We start from the raw sequence: 20,670 nt of genomic DNA on the forward strand, positions 1-20,670 counted from the left end.
CCTCTGATTTTCCCCAACTCATTTCTCTCCATCCCCCATTACCCTCCACGTTATTCCTTATGCTCCATAAGTAAGTGAAACCATATGATGATTTACTTTCTCTGCTTGACTTATTTCACTCAGTATAATCTCTTCCAGTCCCGTCCATGTTGATACAAAAGTTGGGTATTCATCCTTTCTGATGGAGGCATAATACTCCATTGTATATATGGACCATATCTTCTTTATCCATTTGTCCGTGGAAGGGCAACTTGGTTCTTTCCACAGTTTGGTGACTGTGGCCATTGCTGCTATGAACATTGGGGTACAGATGGCCCTTCTTTTCACTACATCTATATCTTTGGGATAATTAACCAGTAGTGCAACTTAAAATACTTGTTAAGCTTTATTGTATAATCTAACATTTTGGTTTCCTGGATTCAGTCATACTGAATTGTTTATTGGGTTTAGTTGCTTCTTGCATCAGCTCCTGCAACTGTCCAATTTGTTCATCACGAAAGTCATTAAGTTTTTCTTCTGGTAGGGCAGCTCCAAAACATACTTTTTCTGTTGAATTTTGTCTGTTTTCATTAGTCTGTTGCCATAGCACTGCTGCATACACCTAATAAAAAGACAAAAAAAAAAGTCATATATATATATATATATATATATATATATATATATATAAAATTAAGTACTCATCCATTTATTGTTAGAGGACTTGAAAAATTCTAATTCCAAGTCACCTATTTCTCTCCATCACTGAAGATACAAACAATATAGTTGTGTCTTTACTACTCACTGACAATTTCAAATAAACCTTTTTAGCAAAGTTTTTAACCTAGAAATCTGTGGGCTGGGTGTAACCCATGAACAGACTCAAAGAACATGCATAAACCACCCAACAGTCATGTGCTAAATTGTATGCACACAAGCCTTGCAGATAGTTCTGGGGCTGTAGCTTTCCTTGGGTTTTTATGGGGGTGGAAGGGTCTTAGAGACTTAAAAATGGGTTGCAAAATTCATGATTAATTCCCTTGCTTACAATTAAAGCATTAATTTAAATCACACTAGAGAGAACTTTTCAAACCTTTACCCCTTCTATATTTAATAATAATTTCTGGCAGGAAAAAATTCTACATTCTTCATGCTGTCATTTTTCTCTTATTCAATCAGCATCTTGAGTCAATATTCCAACTACTATTGTGTTACACAAGGGATACTTTTTTGAAGCAGACTCTCCTGTACAGTCAATCTTTCATCAGACAAAAGGCAACCATGTGTTTTAGTTCATGAAGTTAAAAGATTATATGCACCCTCTATGTAAGTAAATATAGCAGTTAACTCTATATAATGCCACTAACTCCATCTGGTTTAATTAAATTGCTTATAACTGCTGGGTTGCCATTATCACCAAAGAAACTTTAATTCAAGACATTCCAAACCTTTACCTGTATTGAAAATATTTGTTTTACAGAAATCTGTTTCATAAAATAACTAGAAAAGAGTTGCAAGTACCCCAAGCTTTAGCAATCCCACCTCAAAGTACATGCCCCACAGCAGGGTTTCTCAACCTTCCCACTATTAACAAATTGGATAATTTGGATAATACTTTGTGGTGGGGTGGATGGGAGTCTGTTCTTACATGGTAGGATGTTTTAGCAGTATCTCTTGTCTCTATCCATTAGATGCCAGGAGCATACCTCCCTGAGGAACGCTTGATAATCTTAACAATCAAAAATGTCTGCAAACATTGCCAAATGTTCCCTGGCAGGCAAAACTGACCCAGGTTGAGACCTATGGCCCTAAAGAGACTTTCAAACATGTGAATGAGTAGCACAAGAAGCTTGGTATTACTTGTCAAAGCAAAAATTGGAAGCGATCTCATGGTACTTTTCAGTAGGAGGAAGGACAAATACACTAAGGTTTATTCAGATACTTCATCTCTTCAAAGAGCCAGCTTTTGGTTTCATTGATCTTTTCCATTGTTGTTTTCATCTCCGTTTCATTTATTTCTGTTCTGATCTTTATTATTTCTTTCCTTCTACTAGGTTTGGCTTTGTGTGTTCTTTTTCTAGCTAGCTCCTGCAGGTGTAAGCTTAGGTTGTTGGAGATTTATCTTATTTCTTGAGGTAGGCCTGTACCACTGTAAGTTTCTTCTGAAATTGCTTTCACTGCATCACAAATATTTTGGGCTGTTATGTTTTCATTTTCATTTGTCTCCATGTTTTGTTTTGTTCATTTCCACTTGATTTCTTTGTTGACTCATTGCCCGTTCAGTAGCATGTTGTTTAGCCTCCATGTGTTTGTGTTTTCTCCATCTTTTCCTTGTGACTGATTTCTGATTTCATTCCCTTGTGGTCACAAAAGATGGATGATAGGATTTCAATCTTAAATTTACTGACACTTGTTTTGTGGCCTAACATGTGATCTATCCTGGAGAATTGCCATGTGCACTTGAAGAGAATGTATATTCTGTTGTTTCGGATGGAATGTTACATATGTAAGTCCATCTGGTCTTAAAAAAATGTAAAGCTGCTGTTGCCTTATTAATTTTCTGCCTGAATAATCTACCCATTGATGTAAGTGGGACATTAAAGTCCCTTACTATTAATGTATTACTCCCAATTTCTTCCTTTCTATCTGTTGGGTGTATAGCTATTTATAACGGCTATATCCTCTTGCTGGATGATCCCTCTATCATTATGTGGTGCCTTTCTTTGTCTCGTTACTGTCTTTGTTTTAAAGTCTATTTTGTCTGATGTGAGTATTGCTTCCCCAGTTTTGTTTTTTTTTTTTTCCCTCCCTTTTAAATGGAGTATCTTTTTCCATTCTTCCACTTTCAGTCTATGTGTGTCTTCAGCTCTAAAGTGAGTCTCTTGTAGACAGCATATAGATGGGTCTTTGTTTTTTTTATCCATTTAGTCATCTAATGTCTTTTGATTGGAGCATATAAACCATTTACATTTGAAGTAATGATTGATAGGTATGTTTTTGTCATTTTGTTAAACTGTTTTCCAGTTGCTTTTGTAGTTCTCTGTTCATTTCTTCCTTTCCCTTGTGATTGGTGACTCTGTAACGTTATGCTTGGCTTCTCTTTATTTTTTGGTGTACCTACTTTAAGTTTTCAGTTTGTGATTAACATGAGGCTTATATGTAACATTCCAAGTTATATTAAAATGGTGGCCACTTGGGTTTGAAAACATTCTAAAGGAACTTTTTAAGTCCCACTTCCACAGTTCATATAAATGTTGGCATATTATACATCTTTTTATTCATATTTCCCTACTTCCAGTTAGGGCCTTTTCTTTTCCACTTAAAGAAGTCCCTTTAACTAATTTCTTGTATGCTTGGTTTAGTTTAACTTTTCTTTGGGAAACTCTATCACTCTTTGCCAAATAGGAAAAAAAAAACTCTACAACCAAGAATATTTTTCAGCTCTTTACAGGCCAAAAGGGAGTAATAAGACACATTCAAAGTTGCTGCTGTTTCCCTCTGTTGCTGCTTTAAAATTTTCTATTTATCTCTAAAGTTTGAGATTTCAATTACTATGTGTCAAGTGATGTGGACCTCCTTGGGTTCATCTTGTTTGGAACTCTGTGTGATTCCTTGACCAAGATGCCTATTTCCTTCCGCTCTCTCTTCACCTTCTGGGACCTCTATAATGTAAATGTGCATTTGATATTGTTCAAGACATCTTTTAGCCTCTCATTTTTTAAACTCTTTTTGCTGTTCAGCTTGGGTGCTTTCCATGACCTTGTCTTCTAGATCACTGATCAGTTCCCCTGCATCCACTAATCTACTGTTGATTCCCTCTAGTGTATTTCTTGTTTCAGTCACTGTATTCTTCAACTCTGATGGGTTCTGTTTTCTATTTTCTGAGTTCTCTCCAGTCCAGTAAGCATCTTCATGATCATTACTTTAAATTCTATCACACATATTGCTTATCTCCGTTTCATTTGGATTATATTCCTCTGTCTCACTTTGACATTTGGTATTTCTTTCTATGAATTAGAATTCTCTAAACTTGAAGGAATGGTCTTTTATATGGTCATCCCCAGTAGAAGTTATGTGTGCTGGGTTGGCTGCCTGGAGCTATGGCTGGCATGGGCTGGGGGGTCCGAAATCTATCTGTTCAGAAGGCACCCTGGCAGGACAGCCAAAGTGAAAGAAAAGTGGGGTGTCCTCAGACACTCAATGCAGAAGGTGCCCTAGTGGGGCAGGTGCTGAGAGTCCCAGGGTGCTCAGTACACTTAAGATAGGAGGTTCCAGAGCAGTCTGAGGTAAGAGGGCCCTAGCAAAGCCATCTGGAGCCAGAATGGTGTGGGTCTAGAGTGTTCCAGGGTGCTTTGTACCAGTGTCACCTTTGATGATGGCTGGAACTGCAGTAAGTGCTGACCATGGGAGTCCAGGTTTATGTTGCTCTGAGCCTGCCTTGGTGGGATCGCTGGGGCTGGTGTGGCCTAGGGTCCCAGGGCTCACTGGGGTGATAGGTCAGCTAGCACACCCATATCCTTTTCCTGTCCATGCTATCAAGGTGGAGGGGAAATGTAAAGCAAGGCTCTTACCAGCCCCTCCTACCCAGACAGAATTTCAACAGCTCTCTTCTTGTTTGGCAGATTTTCCCTTCTTATTTAGATCCTTTATACTGTAGTTGTTCTTTGGTTTTTGTTTTGTTTAGATCATGATACTGCATTCCTTAATCCTCATCACCTATTTCACCCATTCTCCCACCCACTTCCCCTCTAGTAACCATCAGTTTGTTCTCTTAGTCTGTTTCTTGGTGTCTCTCTTCTCCCTCACCCCCCATGAGTAAAATCATATGGTATTTGTCTTTCTCTGACTTATTTCACATAGTACTATTTTCTCTAGCTCTACCCATGTTGTTGTAAATGGCAAGATTCCATTTTTTATGGCTCAGCTATAGTCCACTGTATATACATACCATACTTTCTTTATCCATTTGTACATCAGTGGACACTTGGCCTCCTTCCATAGTTTATTGCAACATTACTGGATTACTGGATTATAGAATCTATTTTGAACTTTTTGAGGATATTCCATACTGTTTTCCACAGTAGCTGCACCAGCTTGCATTCCTACCAACAGTGCATGAAAGTTCCTTTTTCTCCACATCCTTGACAACACTTGTTTCCTGAGGTTTGGTTTTAGCCATTCTGATAGGTATGAGGTGATATCTCATTGTGTTCTGATTTGCATTTCCCTGATGGTGAGTGATACTGGGCATCTTTTCATGTGTCTGTCAGCCATCTGCATGTCTTCTGCCCATTTTTTAACTGGATTGTTTTTTGGGGTGTTGAGTTTGTTAAGTCCTTTATATATTTTAGATACTAGCCCTTTATCTGATAGGTCATTTGCAAATATCTTCTCTCATTCAGTACGTTGTCTTTTCATGTGGTTGGTTGTATCCTTCATGGTGCAGAAGCTTCTTATTTAGCTGTAGTGCCAATAGTTTATTTTTGCTTTTATTTCCTTTGCCTCAGGAGACATACCTAAGAAGATGTTGCTATAGCCAATGTCAGAGAAATTACTGCCTATCCTCTCCTCTAGGATATTTATGGTTTCAAGTCTTACATTTAGGCCCTTAGAGTTTATTTTTGCATATAGAAGAAAAAAAGTGGTCTAATTTTCATTCTTTTGCATGTGGCTGTCCAGTTTTCCCAGTACCATTTGTTGAAGAGACTGTCTTTTTCCCACTGTATATTCTTTCCTCCTTTGTTACAGATTAATTGACTACATAATCATGTTTATTTCTGAGTTTTCTGTTTTGTCCCATTGATCTATAGGTCTATTTTTATGCCAATACTATACAATTTTAATTATTCCCACTTTGTAATAAAATTTGAAGTCTGGAATTGTGATGCCTCCAGTTCTGTTTTTCTGTAGTTGCTCTTTTTAAATGGCAGCCTTTTTTACTGTGCCCCAAGGTATCTGGTGGTGGTATGCACTAGATGTCCTGGGGCTCTCTGAGGCAGTAGGCCTGTCAAGGCACCCAGCCTCTTCTCCCAGCTGTACTTCCAAGATGGAGGAGGAACACAAAGCCTGGTGCTTACCAACAGCTCTCCTGCTGTTTGGCAGGGCTCTAGAGCTGGTTCCTTTACATTCTAGTTGCCCTTTTAAACCACAGCTTTTTTTCTTTGGTCTAGAGCAAACATATCTGCTGATATGCTGATATCCCTCCCCACTATAGTTTGCAGTGGTTCGGGTTCCATATGTTACCACGTAGGGAACAACAAAAGAAACAGAAACATGGTATATCTATCTTTTTTTTGTGAAGAAGCTGTTCAGCCACCTGTCAGCTTTTTTTCAGGAGGAACTGCTCTAACAATAGTTACGGATTTGGTGTGTGAGTGTTGGACGTAAAATCTTCTATGTTGCCATCTTGGACTAGAATTTCAGATACTACTTTATAATCCATTAACAGGTAAATTAACTAAATCCCTATTAGCATGGACAAATGTCCAAAATAGAATCCAAAAAGTGGATTTTAAAAAAGTATTCATTTGTAGAAATGGGAAAATTCATTCTCAGATTCACATGGAAAGGTAAGAGGCTCTGAAGAGCCAAAACATCCTTGAAAAAGCAGAACAAATTTGGAGCACTCACAGCATACAACTTCAAAACTGGCAAAGACATTAAATAATCAAAATATAAACATACAGACCAACAGAATAAAACTAAGAGTCCAGAAATAAACCATCCATATATCACCAATTGTTTTTCCACAAGGGTGTCAAGTTCACTCAGTGGGGGAAAGAATAGTCTCTTCAAGAGATACTTCTGGGAAAACAGGATCCCCACCTCCCATAATAAACAAAACTTAACACAAAAATCCATGAAATTTCAGACCTAAATATAAGAGATAAAATCATAAAACTCTTAGAAAACAGGTAAATCTTCTTGACCCTGAATTTGGCAACACATTCTGATATATGACCCCAAAACATAAGCAATAAAAGAATAAACTGGGCTTCATCAAAAGTTTCTATGTAGCAGAAAACATTATTAAGAAAGTGAAAAAACAAACTACAGAATGGGAAAAAATATTCACAATCTATTTATCTGATGAAAAAACTCAGACTTATATAAAAAGAACTCCTACATTTCAACAAAAAGACAACAACCCTATTTAAAAATGGACAAAGACTTAAGTAGACATTTCTCTAATGATGATATACATATGGTCAACAAACACATTAGAAGATATTCAATATCATTGGGAAATGCAAATCAAAGCCCTGTTGTGTTGGCAAGAATCTGAAGAAAATGGAACCCTTGGGGAATGCTGATGAGAATATGAAATGGTATAGCCACTGTGGAAAACAATTTGGCAGTTCCTCACAAGGTGAAAGAATTACCAGATGACCCAGCAATTCCACTCATAGGTATATACCCAAAATAAATAAAAGCAGGAACTCAGATGCTTTCACACCTCTGTTCATAACAGCTTACTCACAACAGCTAATACACTCACTCTTTGCAGATGATATGATACTTGTGGAAAACCCAAAAGACTCCACCCCAAAACTGCTAGAACTCATACACGAATTCAGTAAAGTGTAGGGTTATAAAATCAGTACACAGAAATCAGTTGTATTTCTATACACCAACGAGACAGAAGAAAGAGAAATTAGGAATCAATCCCATTTAAAACTTCACCCAAAACCGGATATCTAGGAATAAATCTAACCAAAGAGGCAAAGAATCTGTACTCAGAAAACTATAAAGTACTCCTGAAAGAAACTGAGGAAGACACAAAGAAATGGAGAAACATTCCATGTGCATGGATTGGAAGAACAAATATTGCAAAAATGTCTATGCTACCTAAAGCAATCTACATATTTAATGCAATCCCTATCAAAATACCACCAACTTCTTCAAAGAAATGGAACAAATAATCCTAAAATTTGCATGGGAGCAGAAAAGACCCCAAATAGCCAGAGGAATGTTGAAAAAGAAAACCAAAGCTGGTGGCATCACAATTCCAGACTTCAAGCTCTATTACAAAGCTGTCATCATCAAAACAGTATGGTACTGACACAAAAATAGACACATAGATCAATGGAACAGAATAGAGAACCCAGAAATGGGCCTCAACTGTATGGTCAACTAATCTTCAACAAAGCAGGAAAGAATATCCAACAGAAAAAAATGTCTCTTCAACAAATGGTATTGGGAAAATTGGACAGCCACATGCAGAAGAATGAAGCTAGACCACTTTCTTACACCACACACAAAAATAAACTCAAAATGAAGACCTCAATGTGAGACAGGAATCCATCAAATTCCTTGAGGAGAACATAGGCAGCAACCTCTTGGACCTCAACTGCAGCAACTTCTTCCTAGAAACATCACCAAAGCCAAGGGAAGCAAGGACAAAAATGAACTATTGGGACTTCATCATGATCAAAAGCTTTTGCACAGCAAAGAAACAGTCAACAAAACCAAAGACAACAGAATGGGAGAAGATATTTGCAACTGACATATCAGATAAAGGGTTAGTATCCAAAATCTATAAAGAACTTATCAAAGTCAACACCCAAAGAACAAATAATCCAATCAAGAAATGGGCAGAAGACATCCAAATGGCCAATAGACACATGAAAAAGTACTCAACTTCACTCTGCATCGGGGAAATACAAATCAAAACCACGGTGAGATACCACCTCACACCAGTCAGAATGGCTAAAATTTACAAGTAAGGAAATGCTTACTTGTCAGTCTTGTCTTACTTGTCTCTTACAAGTAAGACTCTTACAAGTCTCTTACTTGTCAATACCTCGCCAGATGCTGGCGAGGATATGGAGAAAGGGGAACCCTCCTACACTGTTGGTGGGAATGCAAGCTGGTGCAGCCACTCTGGAAAACAGAATGAACATTCCTCAAAGAGCTGAAAATAGAGCTACCCTACAACCCAGCAATTGCACTACAGGGTATTTACCCTAAAGATACAAATGTAGTGATCTAAAGGGGCACATGCTCCCCAATGTTTATAGCAGCAATGTCCACAATAGCCAAACTATGGAAAGGGCCTAGATGTCCATCAACAGATGAATGGATAAAGAAAATGTCATATATATATGTGACATATATAGGACATCATATATATATATATGTGACATATATAGGACATCATATATATATATATGATACACACATATACAATGGAATACTATGCAGTCATCAAAAACCCGAAATTTTGCCATTTGCAACAACAAATGGTGGATCGATAGAGGGTATTATGCTAACTGAAATAAGTCAATCAGAGAAAGACAATTATCATATGACCTCACTAATATGAGGAATTTGAGAAACAAAACAGGATCATAGGGGAAGGGAGGGGAAAATGAAACAAGAAGAAACCAGAGAGGGAGACAAACTATAAAAGACTCTTAGTCTCAGGAAACAAACTAAGGGTTGCTGGAGGGGAGGGGGTAGGAGAGATAGGGCGGCCTGGTGATGGACACTGGGGAGGTTATATGCTATGGTGAGTGCTATGAATTGTGTAAGATTGATGGATCACAGACCTGTACCCCTGAAACAAATAATATATTGTATGTTAATTAATAATCCCCCCAAAAAGTGAACTGTAGTTTTTGTTTGTTTTGGCCAGCTTTGGAAATTAATAAAACTAAAAGGATAACCTAAGAAGAGAAACAACCAGACAGGAGTACTCCCCAATACTTATCACTTATACCAAAAATCAACCTGTATCTAAGAACCCTATATATCTAACCCAGTTTACGTAATCACATGTTAAACATCACTATGGGAATGTAATCAGCAAAATCCAGGCTACAAAAAAAAACTACAAAACAACCTCAATCTAAGAACAAATAAAGGAAAAATAACCTTACAGTGAGAAACCACTAAGACACCACCTTAACATGATCGAGGTTAACATCACCAGTAATAAATGATATTGACAGCATGGAACCCCTGATAATGCTGCACTGAGAAGGGTATGTCATCTCCATAATATTTCTCTAATGTACAACCTCAATGCAATCATAAGAAAACATCAAACTGCAACTAAGGGACTCTTCACCAAATAACTAACCAGTAGTTTTCAAATGTTTTAATGTCATGAAAGCAAAGACTAAAGAACTGTCACAGATCAGAAGAAACAATGGCAACATGACAACCACATGCAGTGTAGAACATTGGATTAGACCCTGGAACAGAAAAAGAACATTAGCATAAGAACTGGTGAGACTGAATATACTAAGTAGTTAATAATATTGTACTGATGTTAATTTCTTAGTTCTGATCATTGTACTATAATTATGCCAGATGTTAACAAGTAGGGGAGCTATACTATTTTTGCCACTGTAAATCTAAAGTTAATTCAAATTAAAACACTAAAATATTTTTTTTAATTTCAAGAAAAGGGAGATTTAACAGACATCAATTATGATGTATCAATTTATTTTGATTCTTATTCAAACAAAAATGCTAATTTAAAAAACTGGATGTTTGATTATACTAAGAATTACCACTAATTTTGGAGATACAGTAATGGTATTATGATCACAATTTCAGAGTTCCTTTTAGAGATAAAGTATTTGTGAATAAAATTATGCTTGTGATTTGCTTTAAAATAATCTGAGGGTGAGGGAACAAAGTAGATGAAGGTACAAATAAAACAAGATTGGCCATAGTTGAAAAATACTAAAGCCAAGTGAATAGGGACATGGTGGTTTGTTATAGTCTCTCTACGTTTGTGTATGTTTGAAATTTCTTCTATTCACTGAAAAATGTACACACACACACACACATATATAACACAATTTAAACAGAATTAGCCATGCACAAATACCATTCAACTAAAACTATTATTTCAATCAGTCCTCTAAATATACCTACAAAGCTTCCCAAAGCACTGGAAAGCTCCCTTGGCCTAATCTAAGCACAGGCCTGTGACTGTAGACTAGTCCGCTCTCATATTAAGTTCTCTAACCAAAAACCATACTCTCAATTCTTTTTGTTTCAACGAATGAAGGATAGTAAGTGTTTTTACTGCTAAATTTAATTTTTGTAAGTCAAAAAAAAACTTTTTCAGATTAAGTATTAACTGTTCTTTGCCTTATCAACTTCTAAAATAACTTTTTTACTTACAGCATAATCAGGGTTCAAAGAAGAAAACTAGTGTGCTCTGAGGCTATCCTCAAAAAAATTTTTTTAAGATTTAATTTTCTGGGCTTACAGCTTTATTTGTTGTTGCAAGACTCTAGTACTTTTCCTGCCTCAGTCATGGAAGCCCACACAGAAAAGGGGGCCAGAAACTCAAAGTAGTTTGGAATGCTGAGCCCCCTACATGGAGAGCACAGCTGGAGAGTCCCACAGTCCTATGGGAATGAAACTTTATGGGAATGAGAAATAAACTTCTGTTAAACTACACACACACACACACATTATTGAGTAATCTCTATACCCAACATGGGGCTCGAACTCACAACCCCAAGATCAAGAGTGCACGCTCCACCTACTAAGCCAGCCAGCCCCCCGCCCACACCGAGATATTTCTAATGAGGTCCTAACGACTGCCTCTGTAACAAAGTTTTGTCCCTTTTATTTCCTGCTAATTACTATTTTTTTTTAAAGATTTTTTTTTATTTATTTATTTGACAGAGAGAGATCACAAGTAGGCAGAGAGGTAGGCAGAGAGAGAGGAGGAAGCAGGCTCCCCGCGGAGCAGAGAGCCCGATGCGGGGCTCGATCCCAGGACCCTGAGATCATGACCCGAGCCGAAGGCAGCGGCTTAATCCACTGAGCCACCCAGGCGCCTCTAATTACTATTGTTTGATCCTCATTCTCCTGCCAATTAGCCATTTCTTTAAGTTTTTCCTTCCTCTGTAGTAAATGTTCATTAGAGAACACACTTAGGTTCTTTAATGAAAAAAAAACCCTACTGTTCCTAGCAGTTTTTCTTCTTTCTTTTTCTGGAACCATTTCTTAAATACCTTACCATTGCCATAATTTTTAAGCCATACATATTTTTAAAAATCTAAGTAAGACGTAATAAACTTTTCAAATAGGTTTCACAGAAGTTTCCTTACCAAAAGAATAGGATTTCAACTTGATACTGTAGCATATGCTTGTGAACCCTGATTAAATTCACTTCATATACCATTAAATTACCACTTGGATTTATAATATGAATCACTGGATTTGCACCATCTGCCCCACAAGCCACATCAAAGTAAAGTAAGACTCCTTATAAACCTAGCATACAAAAAACTGAGACAAATGTGGGCCACAATTTTTTAAGATGCCAATAATGAACACTGTTGGTAAGGGAAAAAGATTTGAACATGGGACAGTGATAGAGTCACAAAAAGCCAGGAATCAAGTAAATAAATCTATGGACTTCAGGCAGTTCAGACTATAATTGTGAATAATAGGACTATCAGGGCAGAAAAGATACTAGACCCATTCCTATCTTTAAAAAAAAGTCTTATATGTATATAGAAACAGATATAAGGTTTGGTCAAATTAAATATGGTACACATAAACTATGCAACAGTTAAAAAGAGGCCCCTAAGTGAAAAAAGCAGCTTGCAGATTGTTTTTTTAGCTCAGTGGGTTAAAGCCTCTGCCTTCAGGTCGGGTCATGATCTCAGGGTCCTGGGATCGAGCCCCGCATCGGGCTCTCTGCTCAGGGGAGAGCCTGTTTCCTCCTTTCTCTCTCTCTCTCTGCCTGCCTCTCTGCCTACATCTGATCTCTGTCTGTCAAATAAATAAATAAAATCTTTTTTAAAAAAATTAAAAAAATAAATAAAAAGTCATTTTTTAAAAATTTTTGGAAAAAGTCATTTTATATGGTTTTAAAATTCATACACATTTATATAGATAATAGAATACTTATGTACTTATACATGTAAATGAAGAAGCTGAAAGGATGCCCACAAAAGTTTGGGGGGGTGGTCTTTCATATTTTGAATGTTTTGTAATATTTTGTAATGTTTTGCTCTTTTATAATATTATTTAAGTAATTAAATGTAAGGAAAATAAAGCAAAAAGCTTTTTTTGACAAATTTTAGAATGGAGGAAGTTACAGTTCTGGTTTTCATGATTTGCCCCAAGAGTAGAGACCAAATCAATTTGCCATAAAGACAAACAAAAGAAAACTCAAATTCTCATTTTGTTTAATCACATATCTGTTACTTGGCCTTTGTTCTTTAAAACAAAATTACAACTGAACAGCCCCAAAATCATGATATGATAATGCAAATTGTCAAACCCTAAATAAAATCACTTGACAAAAGGATATTCATATTTAGAAAAGCATTTATCATAGGCCCCTTTGGAAAGTGAAAACAAATTGTTTAAGAAGCTTAATCTTTCTTTTGAACTATGTATTATATGTATTATTATTAATCATATCAATACTCCTTATCGGCATATATGGTGCTGCCATGCCCACAATCTCCTGGAAAGCTAAAATAAGAGTAATCTTTCAGAGTTTTGCTAATTATTTGTACTCCTTCAATGTAAACTCCCAAAGACAAAGACAACTAGTAGATCCAGAAGGAAAGTTACCTTTCTCCCCAAAATTAATTACTGGAAGATTTTATTTAGCAACATTGAACCACCAAAGTTTGGAACGTTCAGTCAAGCTTTCCCTGGAGAACTGATTAAAAATGCCATGCCTTCTGGAGGAACAAAAACAACAAAAACACCCCCCTCCATAAGAAACCTGAAAGTTACCTGAATTATAATAACTAAATTCAAAGACACCTTAGGGATCTGAAGCACAGCTGCCCAAGTCATTAATACATTATATGTTATATTATAGAAAAAAAGGAACCTATGTTAATAATCTGATTTTTTTTTTTTTTTTGCTGACAGATTTTATAATTTTCATGTCAGTAATTGTAGATCTATTGTTATAGCACAAAACATCAAATGCCACTTACACTATTTCTCAGCACCCGAATAGTTATAAAACATCACACTGATTCACAGGACACAAACAACAAGAACAGAAAATAGTTTTTCTTTCTATTTCTCAGGTGGCCATGAGCTGGGCCTCTCTGGAATCAAGGTCCCCAGTTTCCTCTGCCCAGGGAAGGGAGGCAGACTCAGGACTCACCTGTGACTCCAAGGATGAGCAAAAAAGGTGTTAGCTGCTACTCAAAGCAGAGCAAAAAAAGAGACTAAAAGCATGAACATGGAAGGTTCCTGGTAGGGATGTAGTAAGGAAATGTGGAGGAGATCTAGTTCACAAACACTCTTTATACTTGTCTACTCTGAATTCTATTTGTCCTTGACATTAGTCCCATACAAATCAAGTATTTTGTAATGGCAGAAATGAGAAGTCAGTACAAGTAAGTACATTTCTGTTTATGAAATTCATCCAAAAGTTCCTAGAAGCTTGCTATTAGCATTGTACTTAAGGTAAATATTATTACATAAGATACCTTACTTAAAGGCAACTCTTCATCACCCAAAAACAAAATTAAAAAAAAAATACATTTTCCTGGTCATTTTTTAAAACTATGAAGTTAAGGGGCACCTGGGTGGCTCAGTGGGTTAAAGCCTCTGCCTTCGGCTCAGGTCATGATCCCAGGGTCCTGGGATCGAGCCCTGTATCAGGCTCTCTGCTCAGCGGGGACATTCTTCCTCCTCTCTCCCTCTCTGCCTGCCTCTGCCTACGTGTGATCTCTGTCAAATAAATAAATAAAATCTTTGAAAATAAATAAAACTATGAAGGCAAATGCATTATATGTACATTTTATGATTTAGCAACTTTATTCTTTTGTAATATAATCTGCTTCAATACATTTTATAATCATTATGTTTTAGATATAGAATTAAATGTATAGTACTATGAACAATTAATACAGGATATTTTAGCATGATAAAAACTATTGTCAAGCTCTCTAACTGGACATCTTTATTAATTACAACTACCCTACATGTATAGTATAGGATTATTTTGAGAATTAAATTATAAACAGTTAATATTTTTAAAAGATCTTTGCATTCATTCTGTAAAATACCATAGAATTCTCTTTGTGGTTATGTGTGTTTGTGAATACTCTTGCCTGGAATGCTCTTTTCATGCCTGGCCTCTTACCATCAAGTCACAGCTTAAATGTCTCTTCCTTAGGACTTCCGGATTCCTTCCTATATAACTGTTACTCCTGTTCTCAGTACCCTAAATTTCCTGCTCAGTACTTATCCTAATCTGGTATTTTTATTTTCCCCACTAGAATGAAAAGTCCGTGAACATAGGGACACATCTTTCTCACTACTGAATTCCCTTCATCTAACATGGTGCTAGAGCAAAGCAAGTACTCCATAATTATTACCATCTTAATGATGAATTAAATGAATGTTGTCCACACATCTACCAGGAACCATTCTCCCAGGGTATTATAGGCACAAAGTTAATGTATAATCTCCAAATATGCCTATTTTATCTAGTTTTTTAAGATTCATAATTTCAGACATTTGAGGGGAGTATGGATATTTTCATAAAGTGAAAATACAAAATCTTATTTCTTCCTGATGACACTGTCAAAGGTTATCTTTGCTCATAGTTGTCAAATATTTTAGTCTCAGAATTTCCTATTCTTAAATACAGAGGTTTTTATGTGAATTATATCAATATTCACCATATTAAGAATTAAAACATTTTAAAATTCATTTAAAAATTATTACCAATAAACTCAAAGTAACAGCACATTTTTATGAAAAATAACTTCAAAAATAAAAACATCTTAGAAGAATGGTACTGTTTTATAGGTCTGCAAATCTAATGACTGGTTCACTACAAAGACATCTGGATTCTCTTTTCTATTGGGATATGTAATTTTGATTGAAGTACATAAAGAAAAGCTAACCTCAAACTGATTAACAGTTGTAAAAGGAAAGCTATTTTTAGTATTTTTTCTGATAATTGTGTTTATTCTTTGATACTACACCAAAACTAAACAAGTAGGAGTTTCTGGAAAGTTGCAATGTACCATATCAATGAATCTTTCTTACTTGCTCCACTTTACCCTCTGAATGTAATTTTTATCTCTACATGGCTTTGTAATACCATGTACTGGTCATTTGTAAAATCACTACTTTCACTAAGTTATACTGATCTCCCAAATGTTGATGTTTTACTATACAATATTTTAAAATTACATTTACTAATATCTCTACTGATAAAATGAGAAAAGTCTTTGTCTTAGGAACTGTCTACCAGTTGGGGGCAGAGAGAGGACAGTTTTCCAAAATCCAAATTTTTGCTCAGAAGCTCAAATTTTATCTTTGGCCATCAATGTCAATTTTCCATGAAGTGATAGGGTCACTCCATTCATTTTTGAAAAAATATCTGCAAATATCCACATCTGGGAAATGATTACTTGTTGTTCTTTTCAGTAAAAACTGTAAACTTTAAAAGTGAGTACTTTAACTTTCAACCCAAATATCTCTATAAGTGCTTTTATTCAAGACAACATCATACTTTGGTATGAGGCCAAACTTTCATGAGTACTTCTTATTTCTTCACACAGAATATTAAAAGAATATACTCAAAGGTAAAGATTAAATAAAATTAATAATATTTACTGTTTCATTAAGGATATTCTTAAACAAAATTGGCTTTCAAAAAAAAAAAAAAAGAGAGAGTGGCAGGGGAGTTCAGGAAAGATCCAGAGATCCAGAAGAGGACCGTGAGTTCCCTTCATCCCACAGACACGCACATAACAAGATAACCACTACATAGATGCAACTGGCTCTGAAAATGACCTGAAGACTAGCAGAAAAGACCTTCCACATTACACAGAGAGAGGAGGCCACACTGAAAAGGCAGGAGAGGCAGAAACTCCAAAAAGACTAAACACAAACTGGAGGGACACCCCAAGCACAGAGAAGCCAGAAAATCAGACACCACACCAGGCAATGGAGACCCACATTGGGAGGATGAGTCTCCATAACAAACATCTGGCTTTGAAAACAAGTGGGGCTTAACTTCAGGAGCTTTTTAAATAAGCAGGACTTAACTCCAGGTACTTTTAACCTCACTGGGCTTAATACCAGGGAGGGCCAAGGTTGACAGGAAACCTAGTCCCTGCCCTTTAAGAGCCAGGATAATGAACTGGGCCAGAGATACAACACAGAAGCAGCAGTCTGAAAGTGCATGGATATACATGAAGCAGATTTATTTAGTAATCTCAGAACCTGTGTGGGCAGGACAGGGATCTTCAGGAAATTTCTCCAGGAACAAAATGCTGGCATTTTGTTGTTTCCTTTCCTCAACCTGGAAAGCCAGAACTAACAGTATCTATCTTGCTAGTACAACATGCCTGGCCCCTGCATTCTGCTAAGGACCCACCCATCTAACCTGCCTGCCTTGGCTGACTTCCCTCCAAAGCAGCTCCAGCTCTACCAAACCCTGCAAGCAGTCTCCACAGAGACCACCACTGCCAAGTGATGACTGTCCTGAGGAGAGGGGAAGATAACCCCACACACCAGCATGCTTGCGGTTCTTGTATAGCTGAGTCTCTTAGCTGGTTGCACAGGGGGCAAGCCCTTCCATTCAATGCACCTGCAACTGTGGCAGGGAGGTTAACTGCAAACACCTAGTCTGGCTACTGGCCCCACCCACCTAAAGCTTGCGGTGGCCTCAGTAAAGCCTCCTAATAGCACAGGGACAAAACGCTGACAGGTGCACCCACAGCAGGCAGATCAGGTCATTGCAGCTAACTGGGTTGAAAACAAACATGTCTCAGCCACAAGAGCAGGGTGCATGCAGTCCACACAGAAGACACAACTGGAGTGCCTGGTTCTAATGACTAAATGGGATTGAGCGACAGGGCACCACAGGACCTGCTGTACATAAGGCCACTACTTTCAAGACCAGGAGAATGGAGCCAGCTTCTCTAATACATAGTAACAAACACAAGAGTTAGGCGAAATGAGGAGACAGGAGAATGTGTCCTAAATGAAAGAACAGGACAAAAGGACAGAAAATGAATTAAATGAAATGGAGATAAGCAAAATGCCTGACAATTCAAAGTAATGATCATAGATATTCACTGCACCTGAGAAAAGAGTGGAAGAACTCAATAAGAACTTAAAGAGATGGATAATCAAGAATCCACAGAGCTCAAGAATTCAAGCAGTGAAAAAATGCACTAAAGGGAATCCACAGAATAGAGGATGCAGAAGAATGGATCAGCAATGTGGAAGACAGGATAATGGAAAGCAACTAAGTTGAACAGCAGAAAGAAAAAAACATAGTAATAAAAACTGAGAATACATTAAGGGAACTCAGTGACACTATTAAGTGTAATAACATTTATATTATAAAAATCCCTTAAAAAAGAAGTTAGAGAGAAGGACAGAAAATATGTTTGAAGAAATAGCTAAAAATTTCCTAATCGGGGGGAAGGAATTGGACATCCAAATCTAGGAAGTACAGAAAGCCCCTAAAACAAGATTAACTCCAGAAGTTCCACACCAAAACACATAATAATTAAAATGGCAAAAAGTAATGATAAAGAGAGATTTTTAAAAGCAGCAAAAGCTACATATAAGAGAAACCCTGTAAGACTATCACTTGATTTTTCAGCAGAAACTATGCAGACCAAAAGACAGATAAAGAGCTTCCCAGACAGAAAAAAGTTAAAGGAACTCATCACCACTAAATCAGCCTTACAAGAAATGTTAAAGGGACTTGAAGTGTATTATAAAAGCAAACGCATAGTAAAGGTAGTAGATCTATCACTTATAAAGCCAGTATGGAGGTTAAAATACAAAGGTAGTAAAGTGAATTATGTCTATAAAATTAGTCGAGAGACACTACATAAAAACATGTAAAATATGCAGTCATATACATCAAATGTGGAGGGGGAGGTAAAAATGTAGCAGTTTTAGAATGTGTTCAAACTCAAGTGACCAACACCTTAATACAAATATACATGAGCATTACCATAATGTAAAAAACCTATAGATTAAAAAAAAAAAAACACAAACCTATAGATACAAACAAAACCATCAAACATAAGGCAAGAGAGAAAGAAAAGAGAAACTACAAGAACAACCAGAAAACAATTAAAATGGTAATAAATGCATAGCTATCGAAAATTAAATGTAAATGGACTAAATGCTCCAACTATAAAATATTTGTTAACTGAACAGATTTTAAAAACAACAACAAGACCCACCTACATACTGCCTACCAGAGACTTCTTTCAGACCTAAAGACTCATACAGGCTAAAAGTAAAAAAAAAAAAAAAAAAAAGGAAAAACATAAACCATGCAAATGGAAATTTAAAAAAAAAAACTGGGGCAGTAATAATTATATCAGACACAATAGATTTTAAAATAAAGACTGTATCAAGACAAAGAAATACACTACATAGTAGAGGGATCAGTCCAACAAAAGAATGTAACAAGTATAAATACCTAAGCACCCAACATTGGAGCATCTAGATTGATAAAGCAAACACTAATGGACATAAAGGGAGAAATTTGACAGCAATAAAGTAATAGGGAATTTTAACATGTACTTATATCAGTGGATAGATCACTCAGACACAAAAACAAGGGAACAGTAGATTTGAAAAACACAATAGACCAAACATACATACAGAATATTCCATCCAAAAATATACATTATTTTCAAGTCCACAAGGACCATTCTCCAGGACAGATCACATGTTAGGCCACAAAATAAGTCTCAATAAATTACTCAAGAGACACAAAGATATGAGGTCATATACATAAAATGTGGAAGAGAAAGTGGAGTTAAGAAGACTGAAATGTCACACACCTTTTCCAACCACACGATATGAAATCAGAAATTTTAAAAATCTGGAAAGAACACAAATGCATGGAGGCTAAACAACATGCTACTAAGCAATGAGTGAGTTAACCAATAAATCAAAGAGGACATCAAAAAACACATGGACACAAATAAAAAGGGAAACACACAATCCAAAATCATTGGGACAGAGCAGAAGCAGTTCTAAGAAAGTTTATAGCAATACAGAACTACTTCAACAAAACAAAACAAAAAATCTCAAACGAACTAACTTTACAGAAAAAGTAAAAGCCTAACCCAATAGAAGGAAGGAAATTATGTGTATAGATGGATATATAGATACACACACACATAAAATTTTAAAAAGATTAATAAAACCAAGAAGACAAAATCCGAAATGAAGAGAAATAACTGACACCATAGAAATGCAAAGAATTATAAGTGAATACTATGAAAAAGTATATGCCAACAAATTGCACGATCTAGAAGAAATGGATAAATTCCTAGAAATATACAATTTTCAAAAACTGAATAAGGGGGGAAAAAAAGAAAATCTGAACAAACCTACTAGCAACAAAATTGAATCAGCAATCAAAAAAGTCTGAGCAAATGTCTAGGACCAGATGGTTTCACATATGAATTCTACCAAACCAAACTCTTCTAAAAAGTGAGAAAGGATAACTTCCACAAGACCAACATTACCCTAACATCAAAACCAAACACACTACCCAAAAAAAACAAACAAACAAACAAAAAAAAAAACAAAACCTGCAGGCCAATAGGTGTGCATAGATGCAAAAATCCTCAATTAAATATTAGCAAACCAAAATGAAAAATACATTTTAAAAAATCATAGGTTTTTCAATCAATAGGTTAAGCATCCGACTTGGGCTCAGGTCAT

General features: G+C 36.3%; 1 protein-coding gene across 1 annotated transcript in view; it reads right to left on the reverse strand.

Annotated features, from left to right (window-relative positions):
• Positions 1 to 366: 366 nt before the first annotated feature.
• SDHAF3 (succinate dehydrogenase complex assembly factor 3) overlaps positions 367 to 20,670 on the reverse strand; it is a 62,676-nt gene continuing 42,372 nt past the window's right edge. Inside the window, exon 2 of the mRNA XM_046021151.1 lies at positions 367 to 601. Within this exon, the coding sequence (XP_045877107.1) occupies positions 398 to 601 (204 nt within the window). The 3' untranslated portion in view covers positions 367 to 397. The remainder of the gene's footprint in view (positions 602 to 20,670) is intronic.

This window comes from Meles meles, chromosome 10 (assembly GCF_922984935.1).
Source record: "Meles meles chromosome 10, mMelMel3.1 paternal haplotype, whole genome shotgun sequence".
In the NCBI taxonomy this organism is placed as follows: Eukaryota; Metazoa; Chordata; class Mammalia; order Carnivora; family Mustelidae; genus Meles; species Meles meles.